We start from the raw sequence: 24,301 nt of genomic DNA on the forward strand, positions 1-24,301 counted from the left end.
TACTATGCATGGCGAGATCAATGTCGAACTCCTCTTGCCTTTGTAATTTAAGGAATAACTCCACTGCCACTCGTGACGTGTTAGAGTGAGCAGCATATTGATCAACAGTGCGGGATCCATTCCTGCAGAACAAAGAGGCAGAGCGTGCAGTACACAAACCGTTGAAAGATGGCGCCAAAAGCAGATGGAAGCACAGGGATTGCTGGGATGCGAAGCAATGCATCACGGGGCATCGGGACAGGATCCAGGATGCCCTGCAACTCCCTCTGCCTTCCCACAACTCTTAGCGGCAGAAGAGGAAGAGGGATAGCTGCCCAGAGTGCACCGCTGCAAGTGCCGCCAGTGTGAACACGCTATTGCGCAGGCAGCTGTGTGAACACACAACAACGGTTTCCCTTCAGCGCTCTCTGAGCGGTGCTGTAACTCTGCCAGTATAGACATACCTTAAGTAGTGTTTTTCCAGTTCCAAGAATAAGCTCCACTTGAACTGCTCTAGTGCAGGCAGACTCCCTGCATCCACAGAGAGCTACACGTGCAGAACAGCTTGCAGAATCAGGGCCCAGGAATGCAAGAAACATTAACTCCTGGGCACTGCTTGAGGCACAGTGGGTTGAGTTAAAGGGCAGAATGGAAACCTTACATCTCTCTCCCTGCCTGCCTGAGATGAAGTAAAACAAAACACATTAAAATCCCTACAAAAATACATTTTAAGTAATGTATAAATGTATATATTTTATGGGTATAATTTAACAGGATCTAAATTTGAGCCAATTATGTCTACAGCTTGTGGTCTGGCTATCATGCTTAATCTCTTGTGTGTAAATGGAGTTTAAGACTAATGCCTCTTTTATACTGTAATACTAGATGTACAAGAATTTTCTATGATACCCCTCATGCTTGGTTAGAGTCCCTTGAGAATCCCATTATACATTTTCTGAGTAATTGATTTTCCCAACACTTCTGTTATTACTTTGTATTTTCTTTTCTTATTTTCACTGGATGACTTGAAGAAAGATTGAGGGAGGGAATGTTTCAAAGAAATAAATTTGTAGTCTCTGTGTTATGGTCCGTTTATGAAAATGTCTCAGAATCACCAGTAAATTCATAACATGGCAGTGAAAGCAGAGCACAAATTTTCCTAAGGGTTCTTTAAATTACATCATATGCTTTACACTGTAGTGCCTCAGAACTAAAAAAAATGAGCCGTATGTACTTCAGACCACTAAAACCTATTTCCCCGTATTCAGCTTTTTGACGGCCTTGTTATGGAACATAAAAGTGTTTTATTTCAGGTCAGCTACTAACAGAAAAGTTTTACTTAAATTTGCTCTTGATTGCCAAGGATGGTCATTTGTTTGTATTTCCTCACATATTTTATAATGCTTAGTTATCCTAATGGGGGGTGGGAACAAATAGTGCAGCCCAGTGTCCCAAAGTAGATTAAGTAAATTACTCTCGGGCCAGTAATTTATAGCTGCTTCATTGAGAACTGTTTTGGGAGGGAAAAGAGGCAAAGGACTTGAAAACATATTGGGTTCACTTTATTATTGAATTTATTAACTATATTGTGGCTGATCTAGTACCTTTTTGGTAGATGGGTAGTTGTATTACTGTTTGATATTTTGTACATTTTGCCAATCCTAGTTATATTCTGGATTATGTCCAGGAATTTTTTATGGAAAGCGACTCTAGTGGGCACTTAGTCATACATCAGTCATTTTTTAAAAATGGTTTTGATGTATTTAAACATCAGCCATTACTCATTTTATGGACACCAGAAAAACCCATTTCCCACCCTCAAAGGTCTTTGCTAAGAAAAGTGTGAGAGGAGGAAAACATATACACAGAAACACATGCCCTATGGTGAGGAAATTGCAATAATTTAGGTAGAGCAGGGCAATTTTTGTAAAAAATGCAGTTTGTCAACCCAAAACAATTAGCGAATTCATGTCAAGTTTAATAGTTAGAGCCAAACTGAGAAAATCAGAATGTTTCAGAAATATCAAAATGAAACATTTCATTTCAACCCAACTTGAAATTTTGTGTTTTGACTTCAGGCATTTTGATAGAAACACAGGATTAGATTCACAAAATGCTGGGAAGAGTGGAGGAGGACCTCCCTTATACAAGAACCTTTAGTCCTGTAATCAGGGTACTCACCTGGGATGTGCGAGACCCATTATGAATTAATAGGAATTGCCACTGTGAATGACAATGAATAGTCATTCAGTCAGAGAAAGACAATGAGAATGGTTCTATTACCCTAGTGGTTAAGGCATGGTCGGCACGTGCCTCCCGCATTTGGGGAGGCTGGCCCGAGCGCCAGAAGCTTTGATAGCAGCCTTCAATTTTTGATAGCAGCCTTCAACTTTTGATAGCAGCCTTCAACTACCTGAAGGGGGGTTCCAAAGAGGATGGAGCTCGGCTGTTCTCAGTGGTGGCAGATGACAGAACAAGGAGCAATGGTCTCAAGTTGCAGTGGGGGAGGTCCAGGTTGGATATTAGGAAACACTATTTCACTAGGAGGGTGGTGAAGCACTGGAATGCGTTACCTAGGGAGGTGGTGGAGTCTCCTTCCTTGGAGGTTTTTAAGGCCCGGCTTGACAAAGCCCTGGCTGGGATGATTTAGTTGGGAATTGGTCCTGCTTTGAGCAGGGGGTTGGACTAGATGACCTCTTGAGGTCCCTTCCAACCCTGATATTCTATGATTCTATGATTCTAAGCTCCCCCTGGTGCCCAGACCATGGCCCCGTCCATGCTCCCCGCCCACTCTCCCCTCTCCTCTAAGCCCCCTTGTCCAGGAGGAGGGACACGGCAGGCAGTGACGGCCTCTCAGGGGAGAGGTGTGGAGGAGAGGAGGGACTCAGACAGGGGAAGGCGGTGGTGGCCTGTGGGGGACAGAGCAGGGACAGGAAGAGGCAGAGCACAGTTGGGGCCACCACAGCCCAAGCATCTGCGTTCTGAAAGGTGGTGGGTTGGCAGCTGCTATTACACCCGCCACCTGTGGGTTAAGGGCATTCACATAGTATGTGGGAGACCCACGTTCAAGTCCCTGCTCTAATGACTATTTTATTCTTAACACAAAGTGTAGCAGTTTCAACAGGAGAGGCTGAGACGGACCCACCCCAGAATATCCCATAACTCAGTAGCTAGGACACTTCCTGCAATGTGGGAGACTCAAGTTCAAATCCTTTCCCCATGTCAGGCAGAGGAGGGAATTGCCTCCCACATCCCAGGTGAGTGCCCTAACCCCTGGGCTAAAGGTTGTAAGGGGGGTTATTCTCTCCGCCCACCCAAGTTTTGTTTTAACGTGACTTGAAATTTTTTTTACTTTCTGATTTGCCAAAACACTCATTTTCGATTTGACCTAAAACTACAGCTTTTTCAAAAAAAATTTCCAGAAATGCCAGCAAACCAAAAAAATCCATTATATGTCCAGCTCAAGGGAATGTGCTGCTGTTGCAAGGTTGTTATGGGATAAACAGGGGTGTAACTTGCATACATTTTTCAAGTTCTGAGTCATGACCAATACATTGGACTTTGCTTGGAAAGGGCATGGTCAAAACTGATTCTTAACTTGATTCACTGCCTCCAACTGAATCACTTTGACAAGCAGGAGCAAGACTCCTCATGCTGAGGGTCTCTACTCCTCTAAGACAGCAAAATTCCTGTTAAACAAGTGCTGAGAAAGTGATGTATTTCCTAAATCCAAAGACCGATGAAAATATGTTCACTGTTACTATCTTCAGAGACAAGTGCTATTTAAATTTTTAGCTGAAAGCATTGGTGCTGGAACTTGGGGTGCTGGGGATGCTGCCACACCCTGTGGCTTGAAGTGGTTTCCATCATATACAGGGTTTACAGTTTGGTTCAATGGCTCTCAACACCCCCACTGTACACATTGTTCCAGCACCCCTGGCTTAAGGCCCCCTCTTGGCAGGAAAGAGAGACTCTGGGGCCATCTCCTCACAAGCAGGAGCAGCTTAACTGTTACATGAAAAGCAGTCTGGTGCCCTTCATCCACCCAGCAGCAGCAGTTGTGATGGAAAAGAGCAGCGGTTCTCAAACTGTGGGTCAGGACCCCAAAGTGATTTTAATGGGGTCACTAGGACTGGCTTAGACTTGCTGGGGTCTGGGGCCCAAGCTTAAGGGCTTCAGCCCTGGGCATCAGGGCTCAGGTTACAGGCCCCCTGCCTGGGGCTGAAGCCCTTAGGCTTCGGCTTTGGCCCCCCAGCCTGCGGAGATGGGGCTTTGGCTTTGCCCCCCACCCCAGGGTGGCAGGGCTTGGGCGGACTCAGGCTTGGGTTACCCCTCCTGGGGTCCTGTAGTAATTTTTGTTGTCAGAAGGACAACAGAAGGTTGCGGTGCAATGAAGTTTGGGAATCCCTGGAATAGAGCTCCGGGGTCATTTCCTCTCATTACCTATCTCCCCCACCCTATGAGCAGACTGTGGCGGAAAATTGGACAGATTTGCAGCCCTTCATTTCACATTATGATCACCTTCCTTCAACTACAAGCATTAAGAACAATCAGTTCCTGTTCTTGGCAAATAGCAGGGCTGACTAGCTCTTAGTTTTGGCAAACATTGGAGCTGTCTGACACCTGTCTCTGGCAGGAGATATTGGGCTTGGCTTTTGGCCACAAAGAAGTGTTAAGATGGAAACTGTTGTATCCAAGATTATCGTTGGCCTTATCAGCTGTTTCCTTACTTCTCAGGTTTGACTTAAGTGACACCATCAGACATACAATTTTCCTCCCTATACGTGCTATCGTCTCTTTGCAGGGAGTTGATGTTTGTAATTTATATAACCCATCAGACTGGTTAGAAAAACAGATGTCTGAGGCTTGGTCTACACTAGAAACTTGTGTTGGTATAATTACATCTCTCGGGTGTGTGGAAAATCGACATAGTTATACCGACCTAACCCCCAGTGCAGATAGCACTGTGTCAATGGAGAAGCCCTCCCACTAACACAGCTTCCACCTCTGAGGGAAGTGGAGTGCCTCCACCCGCAGGAGACGCTCTCCCATAGGCATAGGTAGCATCTTCACTAAGCGCTACAGCGGCACAGCTGCACTGGTGTAGACAAGCCCTGGGATCTGCATTTTGCATAACACCTCTGAAAATCAAACCACTGATTTAGCTGCCTCACTTCAGGCACCCAAGTTTGACAATTTTGGCCATAGACTACAAAGCATAAAAATCCAAGAGGATAACAAAATAAATAGTTGTGGCAATAACATCATATACATGCACACATTGTCCTTGAGTAGAAGTATTTCCTTTTGTGCATTTTATACAATCCTGTAAGCTTAGAGACTTTTTTTTACTTCCATGCACCTTTTATGTGGGCTAAATTATTTCTTTAAACTCCTAAATATATACTCGTTCATTAGCCCGTTCGTTTATAAGCCGACCCCCCAAAATGGATAGGTCAAAATAGCAAAAACTGTATGACCCTTTCATAAGCCGATCCTATATTTCAGGGGTTGGAAAACTTTGGCTCCCGGCCTGTCAGGGTAAGCCACTGGTGGGTCGGGACATTTTGTTTACTTGGAGCGTCTGCAGGCATGGAACCCTTCAGCTCCCTATGGCGCGGTTCACCGTTCCCAGCCAATGGGAGCTGCGAGAAGTGGTTCCATAGAGTTTAAAATCATCAAATTTTGGTGTAGACCCATTTATAAGCCGACCTCCGCTCTTTGATGCGTCACTTTTTTACCAAAAATATTCAGCTTATGAACGAGTATATACAGTATAGTGTTTTAACAAAATGTTTGTGAATTCATATTTAACATGTACCTCACATTTATTCAGAAATACAAATGTCCCAATGCAATGCCCTTTTCTTAATGACAATCAAAACATTCCTAGAAACTAATGTTATATAATTTAAACTATTATTATAACTGCTTAATGAACTTATAAATGTTTTCTTGTAACATCTCATTGCTTAATCAATAGTTTGGGGTGTGCTGGGTCTAATATAAAAAACCCACCTCTGCTGACATTTGAGTGTAGTATATTAAGTTTAATGAATCAATCTGAAACTGATTTTCCAGCTTTGCCATTCCGATGTGATTATCTTGATTTTGATATGAGGCCAAATTCAATTCAGACACTTGAAACTTGGCATTTGTTTAGTTTTTCAATGCCGTTCTAACCTTGGAAATAGAAAGCATTTAAATCTGACAGGCTGCCAGGTCATCTGACCAAGGTTTGTAGAGGTACTTTTTAGATCTGTTGGAACTGTTGCACTGTTTTCAGTTTCCTTCCTTGTGTAGCCACAGCGTTGCTGTTACTCAGATCAAAGAGCTGTGAGCATCAGGAAAGGAAATGTCTTATAAAATAAGCTTTCTCTCTTACATGTATTGACATGTTTATGTAATTTTTATAAAAAGGTTTTTGATGACCGCTTCATAGTCAGCTGTTACACATCTTCATGCTTCAAGTAATTCCATTTAAATAAAAACAACTGTGGTGGGGTAAAAGCAGGAAGTGAATTTCTAGGAAGTTTAACAAGAAGTTATACAAATGAAAACTATGGTTCAGTGGTTCTCAAACTATGGGTCGGGACCCCAGAGTGGATCACGAACCCATTTTAATGGGGTCGCCACGACTAGCTTAGACTTGCAGGGGCCAGGACCGAAGCCAAAGCCTGAGCCCCACTGTCTGGGACCGAAGCCTGAGGGCTTCAGCCTTGGGCAGTGGGGCTGAGATTACAGGCCCCCTGCTGGGGCTGAAGCCCTTGGACTTTGGCACCCTCTCCCCCGCAGGGCGGCGGGGATCTGGCCTCTCACCTGGGGTGGCAGGGATTGGGCGAGCTCAGGCTTCGGTCCCCCCTCCTGGGGTTGTGTAGTAATTTTTGTTGTCAGAAGGGGGTTGCGGTGCAATGATGTTTGAGAACCCCCTGCTATAGTTACATAAAGTGAATGAAATTACAACAAAACCATATTGTTTTTCAGCCATATCTGAGGTCAGTATGCTGACATAGAGAGCAGATTTGTAAAGCCATTTGGAAGACATTAGAAATGTGTAGAACAGCCAATAATCTGTAGTCTTTTACTGGCTAAAAGAGGGTTAAATATTTAAGTCCTGCTGAAATCATGTGTACCAGTAATAATGCCTATTTCCACATCCTGACCCATCTCTACATAGTAACAGTGTAGAATTACATAATTTGGCAGAAGGCAACAAGAGGTTTTAAAATTATTGGACAATAATTAGTGGCTGCTAGGGAAGATGCAATAACATTTCAAAATCTTGACTGATTGGAGGCTCTGGGTAAAATCTTCAAAAGTGCCTAAATGACTTAGGAGTCCAGGTCCCATTTTCAAAAGTGACATAGGCATTTAGAAGCCCAAGTCAAATCGACATCCAAAGTCAATGGGACTTAGGCTCCTAAGTCACTTAGGCGCTTTTGAAAATTTTACCCTCTGCTTTTTTTCTCTCTTTAAATTATCTAATAGTTTACCTGAGTTTCCATTTTTGCAAATGTTAGGAAACTGAACTGGGCTCTCATAAAAAATATGTACAGTACCATTCCAAATCTAGATGATTTGTTTTTTCTCCTTGAAAGAAATTGTAGTTTTATATTTCAATTTAGGATGTGTTGCAATTTTTTCATGTTCAGTTAAATCAAGCTTCTCCCCACAAAAACAGCAGATCTTGTACTTTTATTGTAGCAAGTTAGTGTAAATGTTTACATTCGTAAATGTTTTGAGTCCTTGCATAATTACTATACTTAAGCATTACCCTTTTTAAATTCTGAACATTATAATCAGAGCTCCTAAAAGATCTAAATAATGAGGTCCAACTCCAAAACTGCATACTGAATCATATTATGAATCACATCACAGAACAAATGTATCATTTGGAATAGAGAATATTTCACTTGAACTCTTATGTAGCTGATGCTTAAGAAACATTTTAAAGTGAATAAAATATAAATAGTGGTTGAATAAATCTAGTATATTTAACAAGCAAATGGAAAGACTGAAATGTTGCTCAGTGTATTGTTTCATAATTCAAAAATGTCTTTTTATATTATGAATCAAATCAACATTTTGCAGTGGCAAAAGAAATCACTTGTGAAAACTAAATGAGAATTTATTATTTGGGGTCTATAATCTATAACAAAATATATGCTTTGGGAATTATTAATAAAAGATTAGATGGAGGAAATATTGTAACTAAAGCACTGAGACAGCAAAAATAAGAAAAAAATAATTGCATAAATATATCACACCTAGTAGGCAATTCAATAACATTTTACTAAATATTTTAGAAACACAGTGTAGGAGCACAATACATGCACTGTATTCACTCCAGAAATATATGGATTCAAGAATACTTAATATCTTATTTCAAAGATCTTTAACATCAGAAAACTTTGGGGAGGGGGGTTTTAAATTATGGACAGAATACTATGACTGTTTTAGTCTCACATTTGTCTGACAGTCACTAATGTATGTATATCTAGAATTAAAAGCAAAAAGCCAGCCAAACATAATAGTAAAATAATCATAATGGGGGGGGGATCAGAAATCTCCCTACTTCGTTTATATATTTATTATCATTTCTGTGGTACTCATCACCATATAATCTGAGTACCTACTTATTGATATAAAAGCAACATCACAGTAAGATGTTTTTTTAAAGTATTACAGACAATGTGTGCAACAATGCCTATACCTGAGTAGTAGCTTTTTCAGGGTTTTATAGTAGGTTCATTTGCACCCACAGCAACCATTAATCCCACTAAAGTCACAAACCTGAGTGGCGCTGCGACACCATATGCCTGGTCACGACGCCCAGAGCGGAGTGCTGGGCCCAGCCTCGTGCCACTGCTGGGTGAGTGTGGGGCATGCTCATTCTCCAGACCCTGCCCTCCACGCTGAGCCTGGATTAAGGTTGCGGTGCCGTGGCAGAGGGTGCTGCTGAGCCTGACCAGTGTCCCACTTGACTGCAACAAGAAACGCTTAGTAGAGTGCACCCACGAATCATGAGGCTCCATCTGCCCCGTTATAGCTAAATTTACCAGAATTTCTGTTCTAGGGGGCCATTTACAATTCTTTATTCCCTTTTCGGTTTTTATATCAAGCTAAATTTGCCAGATTTGTTGTCAGTGTGGGCATAATTTGTATTCTGCATTATGGGCACCTTGTGATCCATGACCCATTACAACTGGGGGTTTTCCTCCTTGTCAAAGCATGGGGCCCTCTCTCTCTCTCTCTGTTTGTTGGGGGGTTTTTTTAACCAAAGAAGCCCTCTCTAGCTTCAGGATGTACTGCCAGCAGGTGGAGCTGTTTAGAGAACCGATTGCCTCTCTAACTCCCCAGTGTCTTGCCTCCACTGGAAGCTGCAGAACCTTCCCTTCGATTCTCCTTTCTCTGTCTCCAGGCAGGAGCTTTTTTCACGATATGTATATTTTTATTTTTCACCCTCTCCTTGGTGCTCCCTTGGTAGGGAGAAGATATTTTTAAAACAGGACCCTTCCAGACAGTGGTATTGCAAGAGAAAACACAGCAGTGCAGCAGGCTCAGCTAGGATCAAAGAGGCTTCTGCTGGTGGATCAGTGGTGCAATATTGCACCACTCTGAAGCAACGTGGCACACAAGCCTTACGCCATTTGGGGGCGCGGATTCAGCAGTGCAGCAGTGGGAGCGAGCTTTTCAGAACCTCCAAGCCAGGGATCCCTGACCACTTGGTGCTCCAGGCCAAAGTAAAACATGGCAACAAGGGCTGACTACAGCAGTAGCACTGTGGCAAGCAAGCCTTCACTTGTTTGAGGCTGAAATTCAGCAGCAGGTCCTGGCATTTTGGAAACAACAAGCCAGAGGTCCTTGGCTGTTTTGTCCCCTCCCCCCGCTTTCTTCTTCTGACTGAAGTGAAATATAGTGTCCAGGAGCATCTTCAAGAAGCTGCTAAATCAGAGGGTTAGGAAAAACCCACAGCACAAGATGCCCCGCTCCTTTCAGACTGCTACAGTAACTAGGTATTTTTGACCCAATTATTCCAACAAGGGCCTTAGCCAGTCCTTGTTATGGTCGGTAACTTGAACCCATGCCCTGTCACTGCTTCTGTCACTCTCTCTCTCCTTGGGGGGCAGGTGTGACTCCCAGAGGTTCTGAAACCAAAACAACAGATTTAAAAAACCACTCATGGCTGAGGTTATCCATATTTGGTACCAGTTTCCATTATATCAAGGCAATCCGAGGGTTCTGTGCACTGGTCATGATGCACCTCTGAAGGCTACAAATTTTTGTGATTATCAGAACCAGGAATCAGATTCTTTTCTGCAGCACTGTAGGAGCTCAGATAGTCCCACTCAATTCCAAGCAAGAGGTTGTCCTAGGACGCTCATCAGAACAGCTTTTTAAAATTATAGCAGCTAGAAAGGTGGTTCTCTTCCTTAAGTTTCCATCCAGAATTGGTTGCCACTCATGAAATGTAACAACTGTTGCACACTAGAGCAAAAAAGCACAAGCTAAAAATCCTGAATAAAACAGGAGGAATTCTTTTTCCTGGAGCTGAAAGTTTTGCTGACTATGTATTACATTGATTGTTTGTTTATAGTACTGCCAACTATTTGCTGGGTGTTTTCCAAGCCCTCATAAAGGGGCTCTGCTCTGAGGCGCTCACAATATAAGGCATCTAAGGATTAAAGCCACATACATTTGAGCAAAAGAGCAGTATGTAGGTTACGTATTTAAGCAGGTGCCAATGGGATGCTATTGAACAAGAACTAAATCATTTGAAGTTAACAGAAAAGTAGTAGCCTAGGAACTCATGGTCTCAGATTCGTTCAGATGTCAGTTCAGCATCCTTGAAACTTCTGATTAGTGGGAAATTCTATTTCAGGATCCCCTCAAACTTTCACACCTACAGCACATTGAACCCAAGAGGTTTTACCTTCTAGAGCATGAATATTCAGGAAAACTCATGAACTTCCTGCTCAATTCTATAAACTGTTTTCAAATCTGGGCATTTCAAGGGTTCTGCGAACTTGAACCTGGTGGTGCTCTTGAAAGGTCAAAGTTCCCCTGTATCTCACAACCAGGGACATATTGCAGTTCTTTCTAGATGGGCTCTTGATTGGGTTTGAGTCCTACCTTCCTGAAGGACCAAGGCTCAGTGTTAGGAGACAGATTCCTTGTAGCACATTCCTTCTACGTCTTTAGCAGCACTCTCACATTTCCCAGGACCTTCAAGTTGTGTCTCTTCAAAATCTGTCTGGAATCCTTATGTGCACCTTTTCCCTGGTGAGGTGAGACTCGGGGCTGCACCAGGATTCTCTGGTTTTCACTTGAACCAATCTTTTTTAATTTGCTTTCCTTATGTTTTAAGCCAGGGATAGGCAACCTATGGCACGCGTGCCGAAGGCGGCACACGAGCTGATTTTCAGAGGCACTCACACTGCCCGGGTTCTGCCCACCAGTCCGGGAGGCTCTGCATTTTAATTTAATTTTAAATGAAGCTTCTTAAACATTTTAAAAACCTTATTTACTTTACATACAACAATAGTTTATTTATATATTATAGACTTATAGAAAGAGACCTTCTAAAACCGTTAAAATGTATTACTGGCACGCGAAACCTTAAATTAGAGTGAATAAATGAAGACTTGGCACACCACTTCTGAAAGGTTGTCGACCCCTGGTCTAAGCCCTTCAACTACCAGGATAATTAGTTTCACTCTTTAGCTGTGATTGAGACATTCAAATTCTGTTTATGCAAAGCTAATGCTTGAAGAAAATGTTAGGATTAGTTGGCTGCCTAAGGAAGGGTGCAAATCATTCACTATTTCCAGCTGGATAAATTCAGGAATTTGTCAGGCCTCCTACAGATTTTTCACAAATTACGCTCCTCTTCCTCTTCTGTGAGGGGTCACTTATTCAGGAACCTTGCCATTTCCTGGCAGGACAACACAGTACCTCATTCAAGCAATTTTACTGTATGGCTGCCCAGTCTCGGTATATTCTTTTCCTTTATCTGTTACTTTAAAGTAGAAGTGTTATCTTTATATTATTATATTCTGCAGTTTCATTCTTGGTTTTCTTCATTAAAACCTTTCATATGATGGAAGAAGGAGAAAGAATAAAAGCAAAAACTCCAGACAAACAAAAAACAATCTTCAGATAAGAGTTTTTTCCCTCTCAATTCAGTTTTCTTCATGTTTTAAGTTTCCCTCCTGTTTGTGGGGATTTGTTTTGCTGCTGACTACAACCCACTTGTAAAATATCATAGAGCAGCAGTGAAAGGTATAATTCGCTTAGCTAGTTGTAATTTTTCATTCTCTGAATTGGCACATGTTGCTTCGTGGCCCTCCACCCAAGGCGTCATTTACTTTTGCATCAAATTCCAGTTGGAGGGGAAATGTTGCAATCAGTCCTTTTTCTCTTGCAGAACATTCCTGCAGAGAGAGAGAGAGAGAGAAATGGGATTTTCTCATATTGGGATCTAAGTCTTCATTTCCATTTTTTTGTATAATAAATTAATAAGATGCAAAAGATGAAGTATCCTGCCTGGAAACAGCGAATCTTTCATAATGATTATAAATCAGAATTTATAGCTTGTCTTCTCAGCATAAGCAGTTGGCTGGGGTGTTGGAGAGGCGATCAGTTCTCTGAATAGCTCCACCTCCTGGCACTACATTGTGAAGTTAGGGAAGGGTGGGGGGAGGGCCTAAAGAAAAAAAGAGGCTCCTTCCTGTTTGGAAGATGAGCAGGAATAAGATGAGTAATGGATCACAGAGCATCATGTGCCAACTTAAGAAAATATATGGGTAAGTAAGTAAATTTTTACCATTTTTTTCTTTAATATAATCAACCATAATGGTTCAGCCATTTTCAAAATCAAAGAGTAGGAACAAAAATACTTTTCCCGTGATTTCCTGTGAACAGCACTCATGCGTTAGAAACGTGGATTTTGGCAAGAGGTAGTTCCTAGGTCAGAGATGTGACTTTTGTTGGTCTCTTGATAATTGGCTGTGACTTGTCAAAGTCATACTGTTTTTTTAAGTACTTTGTGCATGTACACTGGATTTTGAAATGCAATCGTTCAGTTGTTTGCCAATGTTCTACTAGTTCTGCACATACGTACATAGCTTTGGAAAGTTCATAGGCAATGCTGTGTCTTTCTCTATGATTAATGGTGTACAGAGAAGGAGTCACGGGGATGAGCATACTAGTGCTCTACAATAGTATGTATTCTTAGGATGCTAAGCTTGGAAATTTGATGGGCGTTGACCACCTAGCTCACTTGAAAATACCAGCCAAAAGCCCTGGGTAGATAAGAGTCCTGACTCTCCTAGCAATTCTTTGTTATCTCAGAAATACTTTAGGTGCTGCCATTTTTAAAAGCCTGTATTACTGTACTGCTGAATCTGCCATTTCTTGTGTTCTGTTTAAGATTGTAACTTTTTTTAAAGGGCATGAAAAATCTTCTAATATTTTTGTACCTTCCTTTAGTGAGTTCTTGGTGACTTTCATTAATCACAATTTTCTAGTTATTCTCTGATTCTGTGTTTTGTTAGTTTTTTCAACGTTTTCCTGAGTTGAAGTCAAGCTTCTAGCTTTGTAATAATCCTGGGTCTTTCCTTTAGCACTTCCTGAAGCATACAATATTAAGTTCCTCGTTTCCAGTGACTGGGTGCTGTATCTCAGCTGTTTTCAATAAGTTTAAATATAGCCCTTCGAGATACATTGACAGTGTGAGTCAGTATATGAAGCCAGACTATATTCTGTGTAATAGTTTGCCTATTGGTTTCTCATTTCCTTCAGAATTTGAGAGGAACCCTATCTGGGTCTGCCACTTGTTAACTTCTAATATCTTAATTTGTCTATCACCAGGTTTGGCATCACCTCAAGCCATTTGAACTCTTCCTCCTCCTTTAGAAAATGTGTACCTGTTTCTGGCATTTGTTCCCAATCCTCCTAGGAGACCACACTGAAGCAAATGATTTAATATTATTTTGTAGAATCAGCAAGTTATCTGTTTTATGTTAGCTCTTGTGAGTTGTATTGACTCTTCCACTGATCTTCCTTGCATATTTGAATTTTTTTTATTCTCCACAGCCCCCCACCAATGGTGAGTTTGAGACCTTTATTTTCAGGATTTTTTTCCCTGTTTGCCTAATTCAGGTGGGCTAATTTCTGGAATTCTTGAGAGGTTTTGAAAGGTATAATGCCATATAGCAAGAGCAGGAGTTCTGTCCGGCAGGTTAGTGGGTCAAGATGGTGGCCAAGGCAGAGGAAACACAATAAACTCCAAAACATGCTTCTGCAGCTCTTGCAATGCCCAACTTCCTTCAGATATCAAGGACCTCTACTGCACTTGTTTCCTTTCCTTGGCTAACATTAAACCACCATGCACTTAAAGGCCCTGATCCCGCTAATCACTGAAGCATCTCTCAGCAAGAGAGTAGCCCCATTGACTTCAAGTTATTAAGGTAGTCATTGGTGGTATAATTACTCAGAAAACTAATGGGGTTGGCTGACTAGTTTAACTTGGGCTAAATTAGCATTCCGTGGTATTGCAAAACCTATTGTTGTTCCTTGTCCTGAGCGGTTAGCCAGTGTTTGCTTTAGGAGGAGAAATCTGTTATCGAGGTCAGATATTTCTTTGGTGCAATCTTGTTTATTTACAAAGAATGTACACAAATTCTCATTTCACTGAACACAGTAGGAACAAACAGTGGCAATTTCCTTATTCAGAAATCCAAATTTGCTTTCTCAGTGAGTACTCTACCCAAAAGGAGCTTTTTCTTGGCTTTGTCCCAAGGCTATACTCTCAGGGCTTCCTTTCTTTCTACTGGCTTTCCCTGGCTTTCTAGTTGCTTTCTGCCTCTGACACATACAGCTCCAGCCAATCAATGCCCCACCCTTGCATTTGCGATCAGTTCCTCTGAAGCATCTGGCAGCCGCTGTTGGAAGACAGGATACTGGGCTAGATGGACCATTGGTCTGACCCAATGTGGCCATTCTTATGTTCCCAGTGAATTCCTCAGCCCATACGGCTCAGTCCATACTATACTGGCCAGTGCTTTGGGCAGTGGCTTTCATCAGACACCCATCATCACACAAAGGGGCATTTAATTGCTCCCCCATTTAGCCTTGATAAAGGGTGCTCAGCGCACCCATTGACTAGATTGTGATTGATGGGAGCCATTAACACTTTCCAGCATCGCAGAATCAAAACAAGGACGTGTGGGTGTCAAGAGGACACCCCCACTAAGCCTATTTCATATCTACCTTGTGATGGTGCAAGCAGATGAAAATCAATGAAGAATGATGTGAAATAAAGCATCACCACCATGACTGTTATTTATACCTTGTGCACACTGTCCATAGGAATGAAATATCTATTTTTAAAAATGTATCAAAATGCTGTGCGTGAAGAATATGTTGGTAGCATTGAAAATATATTTAAAATATAAAATTGGCACCCATTGAGATGTAAAAAATACAAAATCTGATTGAGGTCCATAAGTTTGGTTCCACAGTTAGCAGGGAGCACAGAAAGTCTGGTAGCTTGTGTGAATGGCCTATATCTCTGTGGAATTTGAAGGCTAAACCTCCTTTTGCATGAGGGTCAGCCTACCCTACCCCCATGTATGAGAGTAGGCTCTGAGTTTTCCATGTGCCTTTGTGGGAAGTATTATGAATATATGAAATATATTCTTAATTCCATAGTTTTATTAATGAAAAAGTCCAAGGAATTTATTTTTCTGCACTTATCAGTATTGCTATGAAAAATATAAAAGTAGAAAGTACTTCAAGTTAAATGTTACAGTTGCATGGATATTCCCCCACCAACAAGTGATAAAGAACTAGATCAAACACAAACTACTTGTCTTCACTTTCATGGTTCTTCATTGCCCATCCCCCACCCTACCTATCCTCTCTCATTCACTACCAAGATGTCAGCTTTTGCCTCCAGGGCCAGCTCCATTACCCACTTGTTAAGTTTTCAAACAAGCATCTTCATGCTTTCTCTCATACTGCCCCCACACACTTGGGAGAAGCTGTCCGGGATCATCCACAACACTAACTAGTTATCCTTCTTAAAAATCTCCTTTTCCAAGATGCCTATAAAAGCTTGGCCATGATTAGGTTGCTGGCGTGCTAAGACCACTACCTAGCATGCTGACCAATCCTTGCATCCTTGTACTGTCTGTTTGTCTGTCTGTCTATTGATCTCTCTGTTGTCTCTTGTGTTATCGTTGGATTGAAAGCTCTCTGGGGCAGGGACCATCTTTTTGTTCTGGGTTTGCACAGCACCTAGCACAGTGCAGTACTGGTCTGTGACTGTGGCTCTGAAGTGCTTAAGGAGTATAAATAATAATGATTCCATGTGTGACGGGCTGGGTCACAGAAAGCCCCTTGGGACTGCCACCTGATGTGCTGGGACTAGCTCTGAGCCCGTTTTTCCTGGCAGCTTGGGACTTCAGTACCCTGTCTTGTTGAGCCAGACACACTAGCCTGCTGCAAACAGAGACCCAGGTCTGAGCCACATCCCCCACAAGCTGCAGGCTTAATTGAAAGCTGCTTAGAAAGTGCTCCTGTCTCTAGCACCCAGATACCCAGTTCCCAATGGGATCCAAAACCCAAATAAATCTGTTTTACCCCGTATAAAGATTATACAGGGTAAACTCATACATTGTTTGCTCTCTATAACACTGATAGAGAGATATGCACAGCTGTTTGCTCCTCCAGGAATCAATACTTGCTCTGGGTTAATTAATAAGTAAAAAGTGATTTTATTAAATATAAAAAGTAGGATTTAAGTGGTTCCAAGTAATAACAGACAGAACAAAGTGAATTACCAAGCAAAATAAAACAAAAACATGCAAGTCTAAGCCTAATACAGTAAGAAACTAAATGCTGGTAAATCTCACCCTCACAGATGTTTCAATAAGCTTCTTTGACAGACTAGACTCCTTCCTAGTCTGGGTCCAGCAATCACTCACACCCCCGTTGTTACTGTCCTTTGTTCCAGTTTCTTTCAGACATCTCTTTGGGGTGGAGAGGCTATCTTTTGAGCCAGCTGAAGACAAAATGGAGGGGTTTCCAGGGGCTTGTATAGTCTTTCTCTTGTGGGTGGAAACCCCTTTGTGCTCCTGTGTAAAATCCCCTCAACCTGATGTAGTTTGTAGTCACCTGGGCAAGTCACATGTCTAAGAATGATTCAGCTTTTTGCAGGCCGATGCCATTGTTTACATGTTAGTTTGAACATTCCCAGGAAAATTCAGATGTGGATTGGCGTCTCCCAAACTCCATTGTTAGTTAAGTACTCCCAATTACTTGAATAACCCCTTCACACTATGTTGACCAAATCTGCCTTATGTGCTTCCTACAGCAAACACTTTAAATACAAGCATAGAGCCAACAGACATAACGGCAGATATAAAAATGATAGATGCATACAAATAGGATGACTGTATTCAGTAGGTCATAACCTTTCCAAAGATATGTTACATGGCATATCTAGCATAAAACATATTCCACTTATGTCATATTTACACTCATAAGCATATTTCTATAAAGCATTATGGGGTGCAACATCACACCATGTTTATTTTTAAATTCCATTTTATATTACTCATCAGTGGGAAGTAATGATTTTAAATGTCAGCACGTGTTGTGGGCAAGCATGCTGCTGGCATGGAACATAAAGATTCCCGGGGTGTCAAACAGCACAAAATTGTCATGGGTTCATCATTTATATATTGGCTTGGTAGAGTCAGAAACAGAATTGAAATAGACTATTGCAACAGAATGGAAACATTAGGTGCTATTTTCTATCCAGGCTACATTTGTGTAAAGAAAATAAGTGGAAGAATGAACATGGTGTGTTCATTTGTCTGCAATGTATCTGAAAGTTATAATAGGCAGATGTAAAATGACACTGATAACCTGAACACGTACTCTGTGCTTATGTTGTGAATAAGCATTTAAGCATGAAAAAAGACCCTCTAGTGAATATGTATTTGTGTAAGTTCCCTGTTTCCAACTTTATTTTTCCCCTTTAAAAGAATATCAATGTTCCAATATTGACAGGTTTGAATTCTACTATATTTTGTCTTGCCATTTTGACAGGATCTAAGGAGGGGCTTAAATTAATGTAATTATCTACTTGAATTTATTGTTCAAGGAGTTTAGCATAAATAACTTTATATGAGCCAGATTAAGTAGTCCCTTTGAAGATAGTTTCTTCATTTCTGCATATGACACTTTTTATTGCTGCTAAGTATCTACAGATTCAGAATCATTCAGCTGTAATGCAGATGGACTTTTCCCATGCTAAATATTCTAAGTGATTAGTAAACTTCTGCAAAACATAAAGAATATGAGATCCAAGAAACTATATCAACCTTTTACAAATTCATTCAACTTTATTTATTAAAATAATGCTGTTCATGTCTTTGGTAATCTGTCTTGATAAATTATCAGATCATTTAATTTTCTTTAGCTCTTGAAAAATATTTTGTTTTCCCTTCAGTTTAAACATGTACATAACAAAGAAAATACTAAATATAGTTGTGCTCTTCGTTCCTTGGACAGCAAAAGTGAAGGTTATATGATAACATAAAGGGGGTGGAACTAACAGCCCTATTTGTTTTGCATTTTGATCAATTTCTTTGACGTCTTGACAGTTTGATATTTGGATATTTATTATGCAGAAGCAGAATACATGTATTGTGAAAAGACTGATTTATTTTCAATTGCAAAAAAAAACATTTTGGTGAGAGTGGCACCTTCTAAAATCATTTTTCTTGAGATCTTGGATTGTATATACTGCATAGTTTCAGAGGCCTTGAACATAGCTTCTGCCAACTTAATGCAGCTTGCAAAGCAATGAGCTGTGAAAAATTAGGATCACAATGTCATGATCATAAAACCTTCTGTAATATGTGCATAAGGGTCTTTGAATTATTTCAGTTAGAGTCACAACTCTGAGCTTTCCTGAATCCCATGAAGCTCATTGAGATACAGCCTAGACTGCAGGCACCACTGTTTTTATTATGAGTCTTTCAATCAGGAGGAAAAATCCCAAATATACTTTCCAGTGTCATCCTTCTATTGGTGGGAAAACCAGAAAGGATGTGGGGGAATAGAAAGTTGCAGGAGCAAAATAAATGTAGAAGTAGAGGAAATGAAGCAAAATTAAAGCAAAGAAATGAGAGGGATCATAAACAAAAAGTGAAACAATGTGCATGGTCAAGGGAATCGTCAAATGTAAGAGAAAGTCTGAATATAGACACAAGGAAAGAAGAATATGAGAAACACACAAATAAGTGAATCACCTTTGCAGGGTTTAGCCTTACTAGAAGATAGAACAGTTTGGATATAATATGTGGAAATAGTACAAAAAATGCTTAGTTTGGACTATGGAGAAATTTAAGTCAATTTTATGTTGTCAGAGGAATGTGAACCAATATTACCTATCAGTTATAAACCCACCTGCTTCATTTTCACTTTCAGATTTAGTTCAAGGTGTTGCTGATTATCTTTAAAGTTCTGAATGGGCTGGAACCATGAGGATGTGGGTGTGAGTTTCTGGGACTGAATTTTCCAGAATTTGTTGTAGGGCTGGGGGAGAGGGGGTATTTCTCATCATTAAGATTCATTTCTCTTTGTCTTCCAAGCCAGGCACAATGGCTCATTTGTTTGATTTAGCTGTTGTTTGATTTGTTTCTCCTCCTCACAACATGATCCCCAGTGCCTGACTACAGCAGTAGTGGTTTTGAATAATGCCTACACAATGTGGGTAATTTCATTTAGTATTATAAAATGTTGAAAATAAATGCCTAAATGCAGTTGTTATTCTATAAACCTTTAATAACTAGTTAAATTTAGTTTTCTCATACTGACAGCAGTTTTTTTTCTGTGGTAAAGTGATCAACTTCACAGAGTTATGGTTGAATTATTTTGAACCCCTTTTCACCTATCCCCACCCCCATCAGTCTGACTGGCTGGCAGTTCAGTTCCCAAAAGAATTAGAGTATGATGTCTTGTTTTTCATTTATATTTATGTAAGTATTTCCTAGCTTTACACTGTGTAGTTTGAGTGTTTCACAGATAAATTTTTTTTGTGGCGTCATGCACAGTCATTGTGTATGATTCCAGGAGAGCGCACTTGAGAGAGCAGCACAACACATTTTAGCACCTACAAGTTACAATTCCTGATGCAACTCCTTCTCTCACATTTTTAATTTTTTTGTAGCCTACCACATAGTGGTATCTCGCTGCTCTTTTATCCATAAAAAATAATCTTTGTATGCAGCCTCATTTTTCCTTCTGATTGCCATGCCTTTTCTTTGTTACTACGTGTTTTGTCATTATAACTCATTTCCTTGTGATCTGCTTTTGGGTCAGGAAAATTCTTCTGTTGCCTGCTTACTATTTTACATACCTGTTACAGTACTTACTCATTCTCAGTCCTGTGATGATGTGTAACACTGAGATCAGATTCAGTGATGATTTGGCTGTTCAGCAATGGAAATTATATCCAAGAACTCTCAGGCATGTTCTCAGCAAAGCGTAAAAGCAAAAGTTAGCATTTATAGGAACATAGAGCAACAGTCTGACAGAAAAATTCATGTAATGTGGCGTGAACTAGAATCAAGAGAGTTGGTGCAGCTTTGTCTCCTACTATTAGTGTAAGAATTTATTATAAATATTGGAAAAGAAGGAAAATATGTTTAGTTGCGATTTCCATTTTTACGTTTGCAAGGCATTAAAAACATTCATTTTTGTTTCCCAGGTTAAAACAAGAATGTTACATAGACAATGTAGGTCTTTGGTTACTCTTCAATCTTACTATCAATCTCAGCTAGAAAATTAACTGGTACTTAGTATAACTGGAGAGTTTCATTTTACTGTCTAAGTATCCACAGCTGCACCAGGAATGTTTTGAAAAACAATTTATTCTGATTTTGATTCATGAATATGAAGAAAGATAGAAGTGTGGGAAATACAGAACTATTTATTACCAGAAGTTCAATTTCCATGTTCAGTTCCACAGGAATGACATTGGTATGTGCATCTGTGTTTAAATTATTAGTTAATGCTGCTATTGCAAGTTGATTGTATGAGAGTTTATAGTAAAATGATCAAATCTAGTCTCCTTTCCCAAGCTGGTAGCTAAGTATCAAAAGCAGTAACAGGAAATAGAGTAGATTATTTTCTGTAGTCATTGCAAGATGTAGTTGCTAGAGAGAGGTCTTTAAGTACTACATTTTTTGGATAGAATTATAACAGTGTGCAGCCTAGTTAACACTGTCAGCATTTCGAATTTTGAACCTGACTTACTTGTCAGCAATTTGTTTATGACTTGGCATTATAAAAAAAATGACAAAGAAGGTATGTAAGCTTGAGAAAGTTGTGTTCGTTTACAGGTCTTTCTTGCAGAATGCTAAGTTAAACAAATACTTTCTTTTAAATAGTTGGTGGCGGATACAGGTCATCTGACTGCCAGGTTTCCTTCACTTTGCTGGGCCCTGGCTCTCAGTTTTCTGATAATCATTAATTTAGGATTAATTATGCAGCCAAATCAAGGTTGTTTTATCCTTCTACATTGCTGTTTTCCTGTTAATACTTAATTCACAGTCTGAGGGCCAACAACCTCTGCCAAGAAAGACTGTAATACATACGTCTGACGAAGTGGGTATTCACCCACGAAAGCTTATGCTCCAATACATCTGTTAGTCTTAAAGGTGCCACAGGACTCTCTGTTGTAATACATCTGTAAGCCTCCTAATGTGGAGGAAGAGGAGGAGCTCAAAAGTGACCTTCTTTTGCATACTGCTATACTGTGAATTAAAAAAAAAAAACTTGTTTGAACAGGAAGGATGATTAATCTTTGGAGCAACTTTTGTAGGGGCATGGTAGATTCTCCATCACTTGTCATCTTTAAATCAAGACTGAGAGACTTTCTAAAATATATGCTCTGACTCAAACAGAAGTTATGGGCCTGATGCAGGAATTACTGGGTGAGGTTCTGTGACCTTTGTTGTGCAGGAACTACATTATCATAGTGCTCTCTTCTGACCTTGAAATCTATGGGTCTTAAAAAAAATCTACTTTAAAAATATGTTAAATGCAGGTTTACTGAACAGACCTTAAAGATTTCATAAGAATGCTATATTGGGTCAGACCAATGGTCCATCTGGCCCAGTATCCTGTCTTCCGACAGTGGCCAATGCCAGGTGCCCCAGAGGGAATGAACAGAAGAGGTAATCATCAATAATCCATTCCCTGTCGCCCATTCCCAGCTTCTGGCAAACAGAGATTAGGGACACCATCCCTTCCCATACTGGCTAATAGCCATTGACCTATCCTCCATGAATTTATCTAGTTTCTTTTTGAACCCTGTTATAGTCTTGGCCTTCACAACATCCTCTGGCAAAGAGTTCCAGAGTAGCTGTTCTACAGTACATTGGTTAAAAAATACTTTCCCCCAAATATTACACAAAACATGCATTTGGAGTTGTAGTTGGTCTATCATGGAAATACAGGATTTATTTATTTTTTCCAAATAGAGCATGATTCGTTAGGTAAATAAAATGAATGCCTAAATATATGATGAATAAGTATATGTTTAGCCTATACTAAATATTCAGAGTGGCTAAGCTAAAAGGCCAGTGTTTTGATGGAATATGGTGGAATTTTTAGGGAGGTTATAGTAATAATGTCTGAAGTATGTGACTGTGCTCAGTGTGAATTTCCATAATTTGTGTAGGTTCATGACATGTCTCCATTGGATTAGGTTTGCATAGGCCAAAATACATATTTATCCAGAAATATATCCTATTATCTCCATCAATGAAATGTAATTGTTAACCTTTCATGAAATATTGTATGGGAACTGATGTTTTGTGGTTTGGGGTTTTTTTTCAACTAATATGAATAAAAAATGGTACGTTAAAAGACAAAGACATCATTAAGAATGATAAAAGAAAGAGAAGTCAAAATGATTCCATTTCACATACAAAGAAACCTAACTCTGCTGTTTCCAAGACTTACTCATAGGCAAAAATAAGTTCATAACCAGTGGAATGTTCCAAACATTTTAAGGGCATTGCTTATCAATTTTATTGTATATTAGGTTTCTTAAAGCTTATCCTTTCAATTGTAGGAGGAAGAATTGGAGTCTCAAATTTCATTTCTCCAAGGACAACTAAATGACTTAGAGGCCATGTGCAAATACTGTGCAAAAATGATGAACACACATCTTGGTAAGTGAAGTACCCTAGACAATTAATGCTGGCCTATAAATCTTTCTGGAGGTTTTTTCCATGTTTATATACCTGGAATTAAGTAATAGTTCTGTAGTATAGTGCATATAACTTTGTAAGTCATGTTATAAACAGAATTAATGTACCAAATTGTTGTAACATGTTTCTAACCACCATATCTTTTTTTTTTCTCTTAACCTTCTTGCTTTTAAATGTGAGTGCTTTTTAGCCTATTGATTAACGTAAGGATAAAGAGCAGACATGTTGGGACAGGTGGCCTTTTCTTGTTCTTAGATTTCTTGTATTCTAAAGGACCACACAACTCAACTCATTTTACAAGTCCATGTGCAGTTCAGCTGTTACACAGTGATCCTTGATACATTGAAGTATGTTTGTAGAAAATCTATATATTTTCATCAGATGTAATGGTGTGGTGATTACTTTCATTACATAAAAATGTTTTGTTACTCCAGGCTGGTTCCTAATCTCCTCTGCCACTTCTTGCTCTGACATTAGCAGCAGAAGACATGAATTAACAAATAATTGGTGTATTGGAAAACGGGATCAACAATGGAAGTTATTGGATTTATATAATACCAAGGCAAATTGCCCAAAAAAAAAAAAAAAACTGCAGAGGAGCCCAAGATATGTGTATGTAGATACAATAAACACTGCTCTTATAAAATTATATTGAGCCAAATTCCAAGAATTGTCCTATTCAACCACATAGTATAAAAACTGCCAGTACTACAGCCCTCACTAGAATCTTCCAGCCATGTTCTTTTTGACAAAGCAACCTTCACTTGGACCCTCCAGTTGTTATCTCTCTGGCTCTGCTTCGCCTGCGGTTTCCAGTCCTGGATACCTGGTAACATTCCAAGTAACCTGTAGTCAAAGCTGTTTGTTTTTCTGATTGCCCATCTTTTCAGTGCTCCAGACTATATAGTCATGGAGAACGAGGCTTCTTCTTGACACCCACTGTCTTTGTACAGTACTTAGTTCCAGTCCAGTGAGTCTAAGTCTAGCGAGGCATATTTTTGACCACTCAAGATTCTGAATTT

The 24,301-nt window shown here is 40.1% G+C and overlaps 1 protein-coding gene across 1 annotated transcript in view; it reads left to right on the forward strand.

Moving 5' to 3' along the window:
- TBC1D5 (TBC1 domain family member 5) overlaps positions 1 to 24,301 on the forward strand; it is a 491,706-nt gene that overhangs the window by 432,029 nt on the left and 35,376 nt on the right. The window contains exon 22 of the mRNA XM_065398859.1: positions 23,141 to 23,240. Coding sequence (XP_065254931.1) covers positions 23,141 to 23,240 — 100 coding nt within the window. The remainder of the gene's footprint in view (positions 1 to 23,140; positions 23,241 to 24,301) is intronic.

This window comes from Emys orbicularis, chromosome 2 (genome assembly GCF_028017835.1).
Source record: "Emys orbicularis isolate rEmyOrb1 chromosome 2, rEmyOrb1.hap1, whole genome shotgun sequence".
Taxonomy (NCBI): domain Eukaryota; kingdom Metazoa; phylum Chordata; order Testudines; family Emydidae; genus Emys; species Emys orbicularis.